Genomic DNA, 20,098 nt, shown 5'->3' on the forward strand with positions numbered 1-20,098 from the left:
CCCTTCTGACTTTGATGTAATATTGTTGCACGTGTGACCGCTTAAGATAATAATTGCTTCTAATCTGTTTAAAATGATTAATATGAAATCTGTGATAATTTAGAGAATGACGAGTTAGCATGTGAGTTTGTTTGGGGTGTCCAAATAGGGCACCAGTCGCGGCCCACGGAGCTGGGTCGTGACAGTGTTATTAGGTCATTTTCCCTTTCTCATTGCTAGTAGCTCTTAGGTTGTTTCTGCAATAGTTGAGTTGATCTTTCAAGGGATTCTACCAGGCAAATAGAATAAAGTTCAAGAAAATGTGAATTCAAGCCATGCCATTGCATTTCGAGAGATTGAAGACAAGTTACACTTCCACTGCCACTCCCATATCCAACGTTTCCTCCTAATTATACTATGAATAAAAATTCAAAAAAAAAGTAACACATTCATACTTATCACTGCTATAAAACATCTATAATGCATGTGGATCATGAAGTGAAACCATAAAGAGGACCAAAATGTGGTAGATGGTGATAGGAGGACTAAAAATGGCCAATACATTCTTGTTTTCTTCCCATCATGTAAGCTTCCTTTGTCTCATATATAGGAGAACCTTTCTGCCTGTGGCATCTTCTTGCAGCCCAGAACAGTTGGAGCATTATTCTGACACGTCCCTTGCTAGCTTTGGCTCGATTGTCTTTTGTCAAACTTAAAGACTTTCTTTCGAAACATCAACTCCAGAGCATTGTCCTTTACCATACGAACTTAGCTCACTAACACGTCCCCTTCCAACATCCGGAGTACCTACAAGTGCAATGAGAAAACAAGAAGTGTGTATATACAAAAGGATCATATTATAATAATCAACTGAGTTTTATTATGGGGAGTTGTTAACATGATGTCATTAAGGTTAACCTTAAAAGTAACATGAGCTTCACTCACTGAAAATAAACAATTAAAAATGACACAGATTATATGCCAGTTCCAAATAATCTAGTGAATAAGCAATGTTTTCCTTCATATAGAGCAGGGCAGAAACAAGACTATTAGATGATGTATCAAACAACAGAGCACGGAGTACCATCACCGGTTTTAACCTCCTGCTACTGTCGAGCAATGGGGGACTTCCTGCGTTATAATAACTTTACTCAAGAATGATCTTTCACTGAAACAAAGCCGAAATACCACTCATGAATCTATTAACATTAGGTCCTCTCTTTTATTTTTTTCTGGGTGGTGGGGGTGGGCGGGTGGGGTGTATATATCAAAGCAATAGGTCAATGCATAACAACTTCACATTTTAAAAATAGTTTCAGGCTTGAATGCAAATTAATATGAGAATATCATTTGCATTCAAAGATATGCATAAAAGACATTTTCAACATTAGGTCAAATGTTTGGAGCGCAGTCATTATAGTCAGTATATAATTAACTTCCAGATCTAGAAACTCTCGTAGCAAAATTAGGCAGTTTTCTCGCAAGTTTAAATTTTCAGACAGCAACATTCAGTATATAACTCTACCTGAGACATCCTCGGCCTTGAATTAGGGTCCCGTCGAATGCATAATGACGCACAATGTAGCATGCCATCAACCTCCTGCTCCAAGTAGCAGTTCCCTAGACATGGGTCGATGAGTTCGGAGACGGCACTCTTTCGCAGCCGAGGACGTGCCTGGTCCATTTTGGAAGATAAGGATAAACTATTAGTACTCTATACCATTAAGGCAAGGGCATATTCAGCCATTGATGTGCCCATAAAACACAAGAAAAACTTAAAAAACTCATACCCACTCGCTGAGGGACTGTTGGCCCTTGGGGCGGTTAATGTCTATAGCTTTTCTTCCAGTAACGAGTTCCAATAGTACTACTCCTAATGAGTACACATCAGCCTTTTCAGTTATTTGACCACTTTGAGCATATTCCGGTGCCAAGTACCTGAACAAGAAAAAAATCGTGTATCAATTCATAGGCCGAAAGATAGTGTGTCAGGGTCAACTGTTTATGTTTCATATTTAATTAATTACCCAAATGTTCCAATAACTCTTGTATCAACTCCTAAGTCCCCTTCTGGTTGCCACCTCGCCAATCCAAAGTCACCAACCTATATCACAAAGAAAAAAATGAAGAGCGGACTTAAAAATAAAGAATGAAAGAAGAGAATAACACTAGCAAGCAAGGACAGGTAGATACTTCATTTTGTGACCAGTTTCAGAGGACAAACAACTTACTACATTTTAAAGATAAATTACAGCAGATATTTCTGAATACTATTTTCCCTTCCATTATGTAAAGAAAAAGATTTACAAAAATCAACAAAAGCTTGTGTTTTAAGAAAAATGAAAGAGGCCATTATGTAAGAAAAAGATATACAAAAATCAACTAAAGCTTGTGTTTTAAAAAAATAAAATAAGGCCAAAACATGACAAAGAACCATGTAAATAGAGAAACATAAAGCGTATAAGAGCACCAACAACAACAACATACCTAGTGGAATCCCACAATGTGGGGTCTGGGAAGGGTAAAGTGTACGCAGACGTTACCCCCACCTTGGAAGGTAGGAAGGCTGTGTCCGAAAGACCCTCGACATAAAAGAAAACAAGGGAAAACAAGAGCAATACGTACCAATGGCTCAAAATCATGAGTTAGGAGGATATTATTTGGCCGCAGGTCACGATGAACAATACAACCTACTCTGCACTCCTCGTGTAGGTATCTCAGTCCTCGAGCAGCTCCAACGGCAATCTTTTGACGTGCTGACCAATTTAATGGATGTCCTTTACGTCCTGTGGTTTGAGAAATTGATTATCAACATATAGTTTTGGGTTGCACAGTTTGTGACAGGTTCCGAAGCTTTCAAGAACCTTCACTGTTCTCTACATGCTCTACACATGAGCAAAAAAGGTTCTTATAACAGCCGTCCATATAAAGTGATTTAGATATAGTTTGTAAGGTGAAAAGTACTTTTGACAGATCTATGTAACGGAAGAGTCACGGCTGGAAATGGAACCTCACTCTCAAAATTATCAAATTAGAAAAAAGGAAAAAAAGGCTTGAATTTCCACTCAATTAAAGCATTTCAATATCACAGATCAAGAACCGGACATGTGGTGCAAAGAGGATTTAGATATAATGACATATGACTGGAGAAGTTGGTACCATAAAGGTGAGAATCTAAAGAGCCATTGCAGATGTATTCATAAACTAGCAACCTTCTTCCATCTTCCACACAGAAGCCAATCAGCATCACAACATTTCGATGTTGAGCACAGCTCAGGACCTCCACTTCAGAGCAAAATTCAGGGTCGCCCTGTGAGCTAGCTGATTTGTATTGCTTGACTGCTATGACTTGGCCATCTGGCAAGTGTCCACGATGTACAGAACCATACCCACCCTCAGCCAAAAAGTTAGCTTCTGAAAATCCACTGGTAGCGCGTTCGAGCTCAGAATAAGTGAACCACCGAGGTGGTTTTCCAAATAAAGGCGCCTTGTGTTGACATATTGAACAAAGTGGAGGAGGATCAGCGAGAGAATTTTTGGTTAATGACATCATTTTTCTCATATTACTGTTTATTTCCACATCATATCTTTCTTTCTTTAGACAAACTTTAGGTTCCCGATCAAGTTCAAATGATTTTTCTGGGGAAACATCATGCTTTAACTTTAGCAATGTGCCTTTGGATCTTGGAAAGTCTCTCTTTAAGTAATGTGAGAAATCCTTTGCTGCAATGAGAATGTCTTGCATCCATTGATGGGAGCATACGCTGCTTGTAGGAGAACTCAATTTTTCACTATCTGTATCAGAATCAGATTCATCTGAATAATGACTGCATTTATGAGAAAAGTTCTTCTTCATATCCCAATTGATCTCAGAAGAGAAGAGTGGAGAGGTCCCTATGTCTAGACTGGACATTGAGGATGTACCAGCGTCAGTTGTGGTGAATGATGAATGATCTGGACTACTTGCTGGAGTCACGTTCGGCACCCGAATCTCATCATCAGACTTTTCATCTAACTGTTTTGAAGACGCTTGTGACGTACGGCTGACTTCAGCTTCAGTGTTGGGAGATCCAATGAAATTCAAACGAAGCACTTTTGGTTGAGAGTTTTTCATCTGAACAATATTGCATTCCAGTTGATCCATACAGAGCCTGGCCTCTTTTTTCATTCGCCTGGACATGAGTCATCAAGGAAATATGCGTTTAGCACCAAGAGAACACCCACATTTTAATCAGATACAAGACACAAAGTTTTAATATGAAATAAGATGTAGACCGTATTACTTATCCAAGACCACCCATCGAGTATGAACTCTCCTGGCTTCAGCAGCCACTACTCCAGACTGTGACCCAGAAATGACTTTGACCTTCAACTTCATCTGTGAAATAGAACTGAATGATGTGGAAATACTATATGAGGGAACTAAGATTTCAGAATTAGATGGATCACTTACTTTATTTGGATCATAAATGTCATGAAGTTGAAGCAACATTTGAGTGCATGATTCTGAAACGAAATCCTTTTGATCTAAAGTTGTTCCAGAAAGTGATCTCCAGTTGCCAGTCGTGCAATCACTGTTAATTAATCTAGGAAAACCCCAAAGCCTTTTACCTGAAAGTGTAGCTAACATGTTCAAGTTACTTTAACAGATTTCTCTACAGCAAATGAAAGTACGGATGAATAGACTGAAGAAATTAGAATCACACGTGTAACTAGCCTAATTCTTGAGCAGATCAAGTTAAACAGGAAAATGACACTATAATTCTCGAAGAATCTGCCTATTAATTATCAGGAGAAAACACTGAAGTTTCGCTTAGTGAAGGAAAGAGAAATAGTTAGCAAGTTGACAAAACTCAAAGTAGGGTAATCCTCTAAATATCGATAGCAACTTCTCCTGCAATAATTGATACAAATTTTGAACAAACCACCCCAAAAATAAAATGAAACGCAAAACGAGGAGCACCATACAGAAGCTGAATTTCGCCCAACTACAACAAAGTTGAAGGGTTGATGCCTGGCATAAACTAAGAACTATACTCATAAATTCATTTGTATTACAATTAAGTACTATATAAATGTATAGCACCCAAGAGTGTGGCCGTGTGGTCAAAACCATTAGGTGATATCTTTCCATCCGTCCTAGGCTTAGTGGACAAAGACTAAAGTTACCTGATACCTATTGCTGGTGGGAGGTAGAAGGTATCTGATTTAACAACAAAAAAGTACTAATGTAAATGTATGTTAGGGCAAAAAAGTTTACTTGAACTATAAGCAGGAATGATCACCAGCAACTTAACAGAATCCCCAGTTTGAACCACATGAGTTAATGCCCATATAAAGGCACTTCTTGATATATCTCTCGAAGCCTTTACGGCAACAAGCACAGCTCTCTTTCCCCCATCCAAGCTTCTATCAATCCCACTCTTCATCTCAACAACTAAGTTCAATTCTTGATTATTCCTCAGAAACCCAAACTTCAGTTATCTAACAAAAAGCTGCCTTCTTTGTACCTCCACTTGCAAAATCTGTAAAATACCTAGCACACCAATTATAGGAATGAAGTTGATATGAAGCAAATTTCCACTACACCAAGACTCCAAAACCCAAGATCAAGAATAGGAAATAGGACAGTAACTGAAAGTTACTTGATAGGAAGAAAAAGATGTGGAAAGTATGAACCAGAAACAGAAAGTGAGGTGTCATGATTTTCTTGTGTTAAGTAAAAAGGGTGTAAAGCAGACAAAGCCAAATAGTCAGCATAGCCAGCAATTGCAGGCTTGATTTATTGCATCATGTTTCAGCAGGATAGCTTTGGGAGTTAGTAAATTATTGAGATCAATCAAGCAAATAAGTACAAACAAGAGAGAGGTGCCAAACAAAAACTGAAAAGAGAATTGGAGGACAAAGACAGTGAAAGGTAAACTAACTTTGAATAACAGCTCGTTTTCCAGTGACCCCACATGCACTTTTATATCTACTCTTTCCTTTTATTCATGAAAAGTCTCTATTACTGTATGTAAGTACAATGGAATCAACGATGCTACACTCCAAGAATATAACTAGTGGCAACAGCGGCACCTGCCTTTTCTTTTTCTTTTTCTTTTTCTTTTTTCACTTTTCATACTAGTACTAGTTCTAACTTTTAAGATAAATGAAGGCGTTCTTGAGTATGAAAAATCAAGCAGGCGTTTGGACACGAAAATCAAATATTTTTCACATTTTTTAGAATTTTGAAATTGGAGTTGAAGGTGTAAGTGTATGATTTTTATAGTACAAGGGGCGTAGAAGGTTGATTTTGAAATACAGAGGGTCTATTCGTAACTGAGTCATAATACAGAGATGTTCGTGTAGTAAGCCTAAAAACAAAAACAAAAAACAATCGCTGCATGAATTAATTCTGTGAATGGTTGGTCTTATCGAACTGTGCGGTTGTGCCTCGTTAATACCTCTATAAGGTTTGTGAGAATTTATATAGTATTTATTTTATATGAAATAAAATGTGTAGAAAAAGATGCAATAAAAATATACTTATTAGCAATACATAGACAAGAATAACTAAATACAAACAAAAAAAATCACCATTATATTCCATGAATAACTAAGATATGTTTAAGATCTTTAGAAGACCTTATATAATAAACATGGGGAAATAAATAATTCAACAGTGATAAATCAGATAGGATGTTTGGCTGATTTCTTCTGTGATTTCTTAGTAACCTTTTACATCTAGCGAAAAAATGAAGATGAAAAGAAAAAAGGAAAGATTTGTTTTCAACAAAAAAAAAAAGGATTAAAAGAGAAAAAATTTGAAATCTTATGGTGGTTGCCAACTAAATGATTATTTAAGCTACAATCAAATCCTAAATTAAAAAAATATTGAAAAGGCAGTCCTTGTCATTTAAGTATCAATCTGCTTAACAGGCTGTACAAGGAAATTTCTTAAAAAATCACTTATGCCCTACATCCTAAATTTTTTTATTTTTTTTTTGTCTTTTACCTTTTGCTTTTCATCCTGAATGGTCGTTTGTTTCATCCATGATAGGGCTGGCCAGTGGGACGGGATGGGACGGGACGGGATTAAGGGGACGGGGATTTGGGGGATGGTGGAGTGGGTCGGGATCGAGATTAGGGGGACGGAGGGGGATGGGATTAGGGGGATGAGAAGTGGTCTCATCCCGTCCCACATCCCACTATCGGGGGGGACGGGATTTGGGGGGACGGGATGGGACGGGAAGGGGGATTTGGGGGGATTTTTTTCAACTTTTTCTTGGACGTTTAATTTTTTTTTTCGAACACTTAAATAATTGAACAAGACAGTGAAAAAACATCCCAAAGGCTAATAGCCTTTTTCTATTATTTATCAGAAATATGTTTTTTTTTTCTAATACAATTTCAAAATCGCAACTTTGTTTTGTAGTTCAAAAGTTGCAAATCACAAAGTAGAATTGGCATTAAAAGAAATTACATATGCAACCACACTTTTTCTAATTTTCTGACAATCTCTTGAGGATCTTCAGTCGGAATTGGGATTTGTTGGTTAAAGTCTTCAACGTCACTTCCTGCTCCCTCGGATAAGATTGCGTTGTAATTGTAGTCATCTTCTTCATTGATCTCTGGTTGACCGCACCTTCTACGCTCCGCTCTAATCCAATCTCTAAATAAAACTGCAATTTCCAAACTGTCTCCCGCCAATGAGTGTCTATGCTCTCCTATTTGAAATCTTCCAGCACTAAAAGCGCTTTCAGAAGCTGTAGATGACGCTTGAATATTCAACACATCTCGGGCCATCTTTGATAGAGTCGGAAATGTCTTTTGATTGTCCCTCCAGTATTTCAGCAAGTCTTCACGTCCATTTTCATCAGTAATTGATTCGAACGGTACAACACCCTGCAAAACATAAACATCAAACTCGCTAACTTGTGAAGCACTTGAACCGCTATACATTCTATTTCGAAGGCCTTGAATACTTGAAGTAGAAATAGCATGTTTTTTATAAGGTTGAACTTCAGAAGAAGAAGGTACAGAAGCAGGTTGATTATTTGCACTTTCCTCTTGGTAATACATATACATAGCTTTGCATTGTGGTTGTATGCCAGCGATAACATATTCCTTAGTTGGTAATTCCGTTTCAGGTATTTCTAGGCATTCATAAATTGTTTCAACAAGGGCACTACAACCATCTACTTTAATAGTAGGATTTAATACAGCACCAATAAAATAAATAGTGGGAATAGGAAAAAAATATTTTTTAAATTTTTCAATCATTTTCGTAACAGCTTGGATGTAAATTGGTTTTTTCTTATATTCATTAAATAACAAAGATATTAGAGCTATATAAAATAACATAGAGGAAATCGTAGGATAATAAACACCAGAAAATTCCTTAGTAGCTAGAAAAAATTTCTCTAAGAATACAATAAGTTCCCAAATTTGTTCCCAATCATCATCTACAAGCATATCAGAAGGATTTTGATTATGGGCGTTAAATACTAAAGTTAAAGGCCTTCTATACTCGTGAGCAACAACTAATTGTTCATACAAAGAATTCCACCTAGTTGCAACTTCTTCTGGAATTCTCCTAAAAGGTAATTCACAATCCACACATGTTTTTTTAAACTCTTTACGTCTTTGTATTTTATTACCTTTAAAAACAAAGTTGATAGCAAATTGTACTTTATCAAGAATACAGCTAAAAAGTTTTAAGCCATCTTTTACAACTAAGTTATAAATATGACATGCACATCTAACATGAAAAATATGGGGAAAAGATGGAGTCCATCGAGTTTTTAAAGTGTCTATAGCTTTAGAATTACTAGAAGCATTATCTAATGAAATAGTCATAATTTTATCATTAATTGCATAATATTCACTAACTTCATGAATATTTCTTGAAATAAAATTTCCAGTGTGCCTTTCATCAATATATCTATATGCTATAACACGTTTTTGCATAAACCAATTTTGATCAATCCAATGACATGTAACGGTTAAATAATCGTTACCATTAGTACTACGACCTATGTCAGAGGTGATAGCCACTTTACCCTCAAAATGATACAATGCATAACGTAAATATTGTTGATATTCATGCGCAAATTTAAAAACATCTCTTCTAACAGTTGATCTAGGAAAACCATTAAAAGCAGGGTTATATGTTTCTCGAATATAATGAATAAAACCAGGAGAGGAAGGAAACGAAAAAGGCAAACCCTCCACAACAACTAATTTTGCTAAATTTTCCCGATCTTTGTATTTATCATATTTCGGACCTATAATTCCCCCAGTCATTGGGTTAATTCGACCCTGTACTTGGTTATGAACACTATGTGAACTCTGTCCCGACTCAGAAGGCACACCCGAAATTTTAGCCATGTATTGGTTATACCTGTCTTTATGTTCTCTTTCCATGTGTCTCATTAAACCCCCTGTCCCACCTTGACCTTTTCCACTTTTAAACTTATAAGGTTCGCCGCAAATTTTACAAATAGCTACCTGATTAGGAATGTCCCTTTCAAAAAAATCCCATGCAGGTGATTTTAATTTTCGTTGTGTTGGGCCTCTTCTCATACTAGGGGGAATAGGAGGGGTTCCAGTTCCAACTTGAGACTGCGTCTGAGCCTGAGGTGGAGCTGTACTAGTGGGTGTGTCATCTAAATTATCTTCTAATTCATTTTCTAAATCATCATCAAGTTCAGTAGTTGGAAAAGCTGCAGATAAAACCTCGTGATTTAATGATCGCACATTTGCATTAACATCAATATTATAAAGATCAGTTTCATCTACGTGAGTGAAATCATCATAATTAGGAATAGGATTACTAGAAGTTATACCCTTACCCCTACTACCCCTACTAGTAAAACGGCCACCTCGTTCCATTATAATTATGTAAATAAAGGGTTCAACTTGAGAAAATTAAGTACGTAAACAAAATTAAAAGATGAAACGAGTGTACCAAACGCCGACGTATCGTCGAGGTGTAATTGAAGTTGAAAATTGAAACGTTACTCGATGATCTTCAATCTAGTTGCTAACTTCACTCCCAATTTTTGATATTTGAAAGCAATGAACAAATAAAAAATAATATTTAGTTTGCAATTTAGAATTATAGAGAGAGAGAGAGAGAGAGAGAGAGAGAGAGAGAGAGAGAGAGAGAGAGAGAGAGATTGGAGAGATGGTAGGAAATTTTGTGAAAAAAATGAGAAGAAGAAAAGGTATTTATAGTTGGAAATTGGGTTAAAATGTAAATATACTAACTTAGGGGTTAAAATTAAATATTAAGGGGGTAGGGGGATTTTGGGGAGTGTTTGGGGAGCCAAGGTGACGGATTATAGCCGTTGCCAACGGGTATAATTGCAAATGGCTGTTTGTGCAACGGCTATTTTGTAACAGAATTTAAAAAAAAAAAAAAAAAAACTTGTGTTAACTACTTTATTATTGTATGTAGTTTGCTTAGCAAAAGGCATTGTAGCCCAGTTGGTTAAAGTGCAGGTGAGGGGTTTAAGGTCATGTGTTCGAACCTCCCTTACCCCATAATTAATTTTACACTTTAAAAATGTAATGGGCCGGGGCGGGATGGGCCGGGGTCGGGGCGGGTCGAGACTGGAGCGGGCCTAGCGGGGTCGGGTCACACGGGACAACCTCTAGGCCCATCTCGAGTTCGAGCCCGCCAAGCTCCAATCCCCATCCCCTCTTTCCCCAACGAAATGGGGTGGGCCGGGTCGGGATTCGGGATGGGCCGGGGCGGGATCGGGCTGTCCCGGCCCACTGGCCAGCCTTAATCCATGATCATCAGTCTTTCTTGATTGAATTATATTTTGATCAAATTTTTTGACCTCTTAAAACATTAAAACCTTTCAAGTAGTATGATTGTTTATCATCGTCCAATTTCATGTCAAAGATGAATTTACCTTATATACACGAACATCGCGAAAAAGTTTTAAAGTATTTATATAATTTAACTTATTACTGTAACAACCCGCTAGGTCATTATGGGGGCTTTGACCAGTTAACCCTTGCTAGTACCTTTCCGAGTATAAAAATGAGCTTAATGGGAACTCAGAAAAAGTTGGAAAACTAAAACTGAAACTTGTGTTGGTTGTGTTGTGCATTGTCTGAAACTTGTCTTCATTTCTGTTGGGGGGTGACTTAGTAAACTAGACGATGGAAATTCCGAGGCTGTGGGTGAGTCTGTAGCGTGCTTTTATGCATATGTACATGTTTGTTTTGCATCTGTAGGTCGGATTGGTGTTGAGATTTTTGGGTGGAAAACTGGTGGAACAACCAGAGCTACTGGTCAATATGGACCGTTGCAGTGGTGGTAGTACTGTTGTAGCGAGTCCGTCGTAGCGGGGAGGTGGTGGCCTCCTAGAAAGTCGGGAAAGTTAATGAGGTCAGCCTTGACGGGACCTTTCTCGCTATAGTGAGACCATCGTAGCGAAACGAAGGTAGAAACTGTATTTTATATTCCATATTTCGAACCCATTCCCCACATAACACCCAAAACAGTTCCCAAGAACAGCAGGTGGCGATTTTCTAAGGCTAGGGCATTACTCCTCATTGCAGGCAAATCCTAATCTCTACATAGTTCATTCCCTATTCTTTCTCAAGTTTCATGACTAGCTTAAGGTCCTCTAATGATGAATGAAAGATTGGAACCTTAGAAATAGTAAACCCTTAGATAATGAATAAGTTGTTGATTTTATTATTGTTTATTCATCTAGGAGTTTAAAGTATCACTTTCTAGGATGAGAATTGATTACTTATGGAGGAAATTGCATATTGAGACTTAGGGTTCTAATAAAAATAGAAACTTTAGCTTAAAAACTGTTTGAAATGAGACGAACTGATTAGAAAACCTATGAAAAAGGATAGGAATGGTTGGGATCTCTTTTCCCAATTGTTATTTTGTTGAATAGATAATCCAATGCTGACTTAGCGTTATGATTTCTAGACTTTGAACGTTCCGAAGCTTTGCGAAGGGGAAAAACTGTTGCAGAATAATTGCATTGTTCCAGTTCGGCTTTGAGATAAGTTACGGTTTACTTGAGTTAGACTTTGGTTAGTTGATTACATGTGTAGTAAAGTTGATAGGAGAAAGTATGATTGGTTGGTATGACTTCTGATTACGTGTGCTTGTTGCCATTTCTTCATACATCGAAACTTGAGATGAAATTGTTGTGTTTTGAGAAGGAAGGAGTCCATATATACTCTTCTTGTTGGTTGAGATGGTTGCATATTCTTGCTGTTGTGGAATTGCATTATATGAGTCTTGTTATGACTTGTGGCGTGGTGCTTTGTAGTCATTGGTGTTGATATTATTGACTGATCATGTTCCATAATGACTATTGGACCGGAATACGTTGAGATTTATATTGTGATTAGATACAGAGATATGTATGTATATGTGTGTGTGTGTGTGTGTGTGTATGTGTGTGTGTGTGTGTGTGTGTATAAAGGCACATTTGATAGGGGTGAGGATGCGGCCTAGTTATTGGCTATCCGAGGTCAGTTCCGGAGCGAGTGGTACATGGACACCATGGGTACCCTGCAGGTCATGACTATTTGGGGGAAACAATACCATTTAGCATGTGTGTATACGGTTGAAATACTTCCATTATTTTACTGCATTGCAATCGAGCTCATGTTATTTCTGTTGTTGGCTGATGACTGAACTTATATCAACTCGGTGATTGATTGATAGCCGGACTTATCTTATTCCTGTGATTGGCTAATTTCTGTTGATGACATTATTTGGTTATGTGTTGTTGTGCCTGTCTGCCTATCTTATTGATTTTATGAACGTATGCATGATACTAATCTTAGTCGGACTAGGATATCTACCGGTATATAGTATTTGTACTGATACTACCTTGCTGCACTTTTTATTTGAGTGCAGATTGTGTTCCAGAGACATCTTCCAGACCTCATCTCTAGTGTGTGGCCAGTTCCCGATTAGGTCCAAGGGTGAGCTCCTATCCATGCCATGCCGCCGGAAGATCTCTCTTGTTGATGTCTATTTTCATTCCAGACATCGTTTACGTTTATAAACAGTTATCTATTCTTTAGACAGTTATATTTTAGAGACCTTGTACGATGACGTTCGGATCTTTAGGGATGTAATAGTTAGATTTCTGTACTTTTATTTATTGATGGAATGACTAGACAGTTTTATGAGTTAATTCTGGTTATCGATTTATAATTATTTAAAATGGTTGATAATTGGGTAAGGGAATGATTCGCCCACTAAGGGATTTGTTTGGGTACCACTCACGGCTACTTGGGTTGTGACAATTATAGTAGGTTTATTTTAATTTCTATGTTATCAAGTTAGGTTTATTTTATTTTTACATGATGGATCTCAAGGAGTACCAAACAAACTGAAATATTAATGGAATGTGAAGGTAGATAGGCAGTTGCCTAATGCGCCAAAATAAAGCATCAGAAGAGGATCCGGTACTTTTGTAACCCAAAAAAAAAAAAATTAGAACCAAACTAACCCATTAAAAAAAAAATAGAACCAAAGTAGGCTTCACGCACAGAATCTGTGTGATGAGGCCAAAGTGCATAGGAAATTTCGCTCGTACTCTGTCAAATTCTAATATAGTTTAAGATATCGTCCCACAGAGATTGAAAAATCTATGCTACAGACTTGTAGTATTTTTGCTGCTATCTGAGAGAATCAGATTGATGAAAGGAGAGTAATTACTTAAATTTGTAAATTATTTTAACAAAAGAAACAACTTTCAAAAGATTATCTAAAAAGAAAGAGTTGGGAGTCGTCGAATCCACTTAGTGTATATATAACAATAAAACCTTTTTTTAGTAAATTTCACAAAACAATAGAAATAGTTCCTAGACTTGATTTGTGTTATGAGGAATAAAGACCTCTTGCGATTAGTCCTTAAATCAATAAACTTATTTGAAACAATCCCTCCGCGAGAATTAGAATTGAAAGAAATAAGATAGAGATCCCTCAAATCAATAAACTTATTTGAGACTGTCCCTCCGTGAGAATTAGGACGGAAAGAAATAAGATAAAGATTTAAACGTGAGAACTAACTTGAAATAACCCTCCGTGAGAATTAGGATTAAAAGAAGCAAGTTCAAAGATTTGGAATAATAGATGACTAAAAATTATTATTACATATATATTTTATGCGATTATTATAGTATATTAATTTCCTTCCTTCTTAGAAGTACAAATTAATATAACTATAATCATAACACAAAATATACTAAGTAACGATAATGATTAGTAAAACATATCATTCCAACACAAAGTATGACACTTAAATAATATCAAGACGAGGAATAACTAAAATAAGATAATATAACATTACACCAAGTTTCTTCAACTATCCCAACAAAAAGAGATTACTCCATTATGGAGTTAGGAAAGAGAAAATATGAATTTAAGAAGCTAGAAATATTGAAAGACTTGGAGAAATATTTTTACTACAAGGGAAAGAAAAGAGAATAGAACAAGATTAACACTTTGTCTTCTAAATTATTGGATGATTTGTAAGCAAAGTGATGCTTCTATTTATAGGAAAATGTAGTGTCTCCCCCCTACGGATGCATTCCTTGAAGTGGTGCTCACATCCGTGACCTAACTTGACGGGTGAGAGTATAACAAGGGTAGTCGCACCCATAAATTTTGCAACTTCTTTCTTGATGCCCATAGTTGACGGGTGTGAGTATGAAAGTGGCGGTGACACCTGTGAATTTCAACACTTGACGGGTGTGGGATTATGCAACTTCTTTCTTGATGGCCATAGTTGACGGGTGTGAGTATGAAAGTGGTTGTGACACCCGTGGATTTCAACACTTGACGGGTGTGAGATTATGCAACTTCTCCCAATGTTGTCTTTTGTAATTCCCACATGTAAAACTCCACGGTTATGACTTATGAATTCATGGTTGCACCTATTGAATTCTTTGCTTACTTCTTTGACAATTTGTTTTTTCTCTATTCTTCTACATTACTCTTCTTCCTGTAGAATTTGTCAGAAAATATGCGAGAATAGGATATATTTATTCATGTTTTATTTAAAAACTTATTTTTATATACAAAATATCATAAATAATTTATATCCATCACTGTGCGTGAAAGGGCCAAAGTGTACATTTACAAAACTTTAAGACATGTTTTTGGGAGTGCAAAAGTGTGTTGAAAGGGTGAAAATGTAGGAAATGAAAGAGAAGAGTATGCTGGAAATGGGAGGGGTTTTTGTTAGGGGTTTCCCGTGCGTGAAAGGACCAAAGTGTAAATGTACACTTTGACCCTTTCAATTCTGTGCGTGAAGCCTATTTTGATTTTTTTTTTTTTTAATGAGTTAGTTTGGTTCCAATTTTTTTTTTTTTTTGGGTTACAAAAGTGTCGGGCTCATCAAAAGATAACTGGACGTTATCAATGTGATATTTCTAAGAAAGGATTTAATTAGTAATGAACTGAAGATAAGTTGTCATTATTTAAGTGTCAAAATGATGTTACTACTTACTGAATTATTGGCAAACACATATTAGTACCGGTCAAAAGTCAAAACAAAGAGATTTTGATTTGTAGCAATTATTAGGACAAAAGACACACATACAAAAAGTTTAAAGTTGTAACTGGATGGCATTACTTGCCAAGCAGAGGCTTTCATCTAGTGAAAGCTAAATTAATATTGAGAACCAATCAATATGGTCCTCTACTTGTTAAATTTTTTAATCATGATCACTTTTAACCAATTATTCGAGGTCGTTTGTTTTACTGGTATTGACTAGTACGTAATTAATATCCCTTTTTGTCTTTCTTCTTCGTCTGTTTTCTAGTACTAGTAATTATTTATGATATACAATGGGGATTAAGCAAAATTACAAAGTTGTAGAATACAACATCACAGATATACCAGCATTTCAAAACGTTTATGTAAGTGTTTTAAAAGGGATTTATTACGATCTTAACATATTTCACTCATTTAATATATTTTGTTTTGGATATTTAGACGGCACATTAGGATTGGTGTCGGTTTAATTATCTTTTGAAAAACTAAAATTTTGAAAAAGTTCTTGAAAAACATTTTTGGGTAAAAGTTGTATGTTAAGATGAACTTTTGAGAAAATGTTTGTGGGTTGGTGTTTGGAGTAACCTAGCTCCCGTTTGGCCATAGATTTTGGAAGCAGTTTTTCAAAATATTTTTTCAAATATTTGTCTGGCCATAAAATTTTGGGAGATTTTGAGTAGTATCATCTTGTTTGAACTCTCTCGGTTACATACAACTAAAAATTAACCCTCCATATTTGTTCAATTAAATTCAAACGGGCCAGAGTTGAAGATATTTCATAAATGTTGGAGAGTAAACAAAACAACTTAGGACATGCATTCAATCAAGCGCATCCCCAATAATTTTTTATTAGATAATGATTAAATATAAGCTTTTACAATTTGAATAGAAAGAAAATGATTCTGCAACAAAAATTTCTATGTTATTGTTAAATTTTTTTATGTGTAAAAATAAAGATTTTTGGTGCGTAAAACAAATGATTTGAAACAGTTGAGAAGTGGAAAAGCAATTCATGAAAACCATGGCCAACTTTTTTTTTTTTTTCTTTCCCCTTTTTGCATGAAAGTTATCGTCACTTTAGTAAAGCTACTAATGGTGGAGTAACTTTTTGGGTTTTATTTAGAGCCCGTTTGGATTGGCTTATAAGTTGGCTTATAAGCTGTTTTCAGCTTTTTTGAGTGTTTGGTTGGCCAGCTTAAAGTCATTTTATGCTTAAAATAAGCTCAAAAAAATAATTGGACTCATTTGACTTAGTTTATCTAAAGCAGCTTATAAGCTGAAAACAGCTTATAAGCCAAAAAAACTAAGTTGGACTACCCCAACTTATTTTTTTCAGCTTATAAGCTGCAAACAGCTTTAAGCTGTAAGCCAATCCAAACGGGCTCTTAGTCTTTATGCCATTCATCCATAAAGAGAAAAAAGTGTGTTTACATTGATAAGACTTTAGTTTTGAGCATCTCGGATCAATTCATACTTATCAAAAAGTCACTGTGGATCCTCTATAATAATGTATATATGATTAATCCCCAAAATCGGGAACAAAAATCCCCAAAAACTTTTCTAAAATTCCTAGCGTTCATAAACTAAAGTCAAACGCCACCTAGCGTAGAGAATATATTCCTCTCTATACAAGAAAGGCACCTTGTAATGGAAAGAACTCACCGACTCTTAATGTCAATTGCATATAGAAGCCGGGCCTTTAATTAAGAGAATTTTAGAACTTCTCTGGTTGAGTTGTAGAAATAAGAATGAAAAAGTAGGCTTTATGGCTCATTTTAAATATTGTACTAGAGATATCATAATAAATCGGATTTAGTCTAAAATATGAAACTATGGTTCTCTTTGAACTTGGATAAATTGCACGTAGACCCAGAAGATCGTTGGGGCGAAGTGCACAACTATCTGACTTTTGGGACCGATATTTGAGTTGTTGTGGAAGTTGAATTTGTTTTGCAAATATACTGACTTTGGAACCACTTCAAAGTTCAAGTTCTTGGGGACTGAAGTTACAAAAATTCATGTCTCAAGTGACAAGTCTCACAAACTACAGCCAATTCTTACCCGAAGTATGGCCCTGTCAATGCCAGACATTATACATTTTTGCTTGAAGTTTGGCCTAGCTCGCCTTTTTTTACTAAAGTTGGAATTTGGGCAAGGTCATACTTTTGACATTTTTTATTGAAATTGTGGGGTCTAATTTAAGACATATAATGGCTGCACCTCAGACATATAATGGCTTGCCAAAGCCAACTTCACATATTTCACTGAAATTGTGATCTTGGCAAGGCCAACCTTCAAACATATAGGATGTGTTTGGTAGGAAGGAAAATATTGTCCATGTAAAAATGTCTTCCTAAAAAATGTTTTCTTAGAAAAGTCGGTTTCTTACTTATTTTTTAGTGTTTGGTAAGTAAGCAAAAAATATTGTTCTAAAAATATTTATATGTAATCTAACAAAACACAATGGAGGTGGGTGAGGTGGGGAGTGGGGGATCGGGATGGATGGTCAAAGGGGTGGGTTGGAGGCATTGGGTAGTTGGGTGGGAGACAATGAACTTGGAATGACACTTATGGAATTTGTTTTTTCTACTTTCATCAGGGAAGTCATTTACTCCCTCCGTCCCAATTTATATGATACTCTTTTCTTTTTAGTCAGTATAAAAAAAAATGACACCTTTCTATATTTAGTAACAATTCAACTTTAAATTTACCTTTTTACCCCTAATGAAATAATTTCTAGCCACACATTTCTATGGTTTGTTTTAGACCACAAGTTTTAAAAGTCTTGCTTTATTTCTTAAACTATATGTCAAGTCAAACACCTTCATTTAAAATGGGAGGAAGGAGTACTTGTTTTCCTACAGAAATATAACGATATGAAGAGCTCTGGTGAGCTCAACAACGGAGAAATTAGAAAAAAGGGAAGAAAAGAAAAGGAAGAAGAAGATAGAAATATTTGTTTCATTCAAGATATCTACAAAATAGCACCAGTAGAACATTCAAAGGGAAACTAGCTCTGACAAATAGGACACGTGGCTCCAAATGATAATGCCACCGTTAGGGACTAACTAGCAATTATGAAAGACTGAAATGAAAATAACTAAATATACAGGACTGGACACCTCAGAAAACTTAAGGCTAATTTTGGGCAATCCAAACATCTCCCAAAATTCCCAATTCGTGACATTTCATCCTCCTTTAAAACAAACCCGTCAACCGGTTCGGATTAACCGGTTCAAACCGATAACCGAACCGGTAAAATCGGAACCGAAACCGGAACCGGTTGAACCGGTTCCGGTTAACCATTAATTAACTACCGGTCCAGTTTTGATTTTTTTTGGAATCAAAACTGGAACCGGACCGGTTAAACCGGTAAAACCAGTCGAATTAAAAAAAAAAAAATGTAGCCGTTGGGCTGCTAATATGGACCGTTGGCCAATGGTCCATTTGCAAAAATGGTCGTTGCCAAACGGTCCCAAACCCATATTTTGGCCCCCCAACCCCCCAAACTTTTTTAACACTTTAACTCATCTCCCACCCCTATATAAACCCCTCTCCATTTTTATTTTAATTCACACCAATTCACTCTTCTTTTTCTCTCAATTATAGTTACTTTGCAACAATTAGCCACTTTAAATTTCTCTCAAATAAATATTATAAAGTCTTATTATAGTTTCAAATATTAATTTTGCAATTATAATATTGTTGGTGAAGTTGGTGATTTTGCAACAATACGAAGTAGCTTTGGTGGATTTGCAATTCTAGCCGCCTTCACTTTGTTGGAAACTAGTCCGGCAATTTGGTACTTTCGTTCTAACTCTATCTTTATTTTTCGCAATTTAATTTACGCAATTTAATTTGTTGCAATTTATTTTCTTGTGATTTATTTGAGTGTGATTTAAATTAATTCTATTTAAATATGGCGAAGAGATTTAGACGTGGTGCTGGTAGTAGTGGTATTGTTAGGGGTGGGTTTAATGAGGAAAAATTTGTGGAAGAAACACCTAATTTAGGTATTGATGTTGGTGGAAATAATTCACTTTTAGGTCATGAGGCAATGCAACAACATTATACCGACACTTTTAATGAAATTGATGATGATGATGATGATGATGAAACACAAGCCCCCGAAAATCTCATAGGAGATACAGGTCCTGCACAATCACATACACAAGATAAACCGCCTAGAACTCGTAAGCCAATCGCTAAAATTTGAAATTTTATGACTAAGGATAAGGAAAGCCAAACAGTTAAATGTAACATATGTAAACAAGTATTTGCTTTTAGGCCCGAACTAGTAAGGATGGTGGAACGGGTACACTAAATGGTCATATGAGAAAGAAACATATGGATGTTTGGGGAGAGCAAACGGGTTCAAATGTGGGAGGTATTCAAATGACAATAGACCCACGAACCGGTAAAAATTTTAAGTATGACAAGAAAAAAGAGCGTGTAGAAATAGCTAAAATGGTAGCTTATGATTGTTTACCATTTTCCTTTCCTTCAGGTTTGGGGTTTGTTACTTACATTCAACGTTGTTATAATCCGTTATTTGAGGGTATTCCTGCAAG

At 36.2% G+C, this 20,098-nt stretch overlaps 1 protein-coding gene across 2 annotated transcripts; it reads right to left on the reverse strand.

The window, feature by feature from the left end:
• Positions 1-290: 290 nt before the first annotated feature.
• On the reverse strand, positions 291-5,939 carry LOC132616663 (inactive protein kinase SELMODRAFT_444075-like). Of its 2 annotated transcripts, none has more exons than XM_060331231.1 (9): positions 5,240-5,939; positions 4,433-4,602; positions 4,263-4,357; positions 3,139-4,151; positions 2,605-2,765; positions 2,007-2,083; positions 1,770-1,917; positions 1,505-1,654; positions 291-786 (listed from the first exon to the last, which is right to left on the reverse strand). In XM_060331231.1, the coding sequence occupies exons 1-9, from the start codon at positions 5,406-5,408 to the stop codon at positions 748-750; spliced, it is 2,022 nt and encodes a 673-aa protein (XP_060187214.1). In that variant the 5' UTR covers positions 5,409-5,939; the 3' UTR covers positions 291-747. The 2 variants fall into 2 exon arrangements, with proteins under 2 accessions (XP_060187214.1, XP_060187215.1); XM_060331232.1 differs by having other exon boundaries at positions 4,433-4,590; positions 5,240-5,934.
• Positions 5,940-20,098: the final 14,159 nt, after the last annotated feature.

This window comes from Lycium barbarum, chromosome 11, assembly GCF_019175385.1.
Source record: "Lycium barbarum isolate Lr01 chromosome 11, ASM1917538v2, whole genome shotgun sequence".
Lineage (NCBI taxonomy): Eukaryota > Viridiplantae > Streptophyta > Magnoliopsida > Solanales > Solanaceae > Lycium > Lycium barbarum.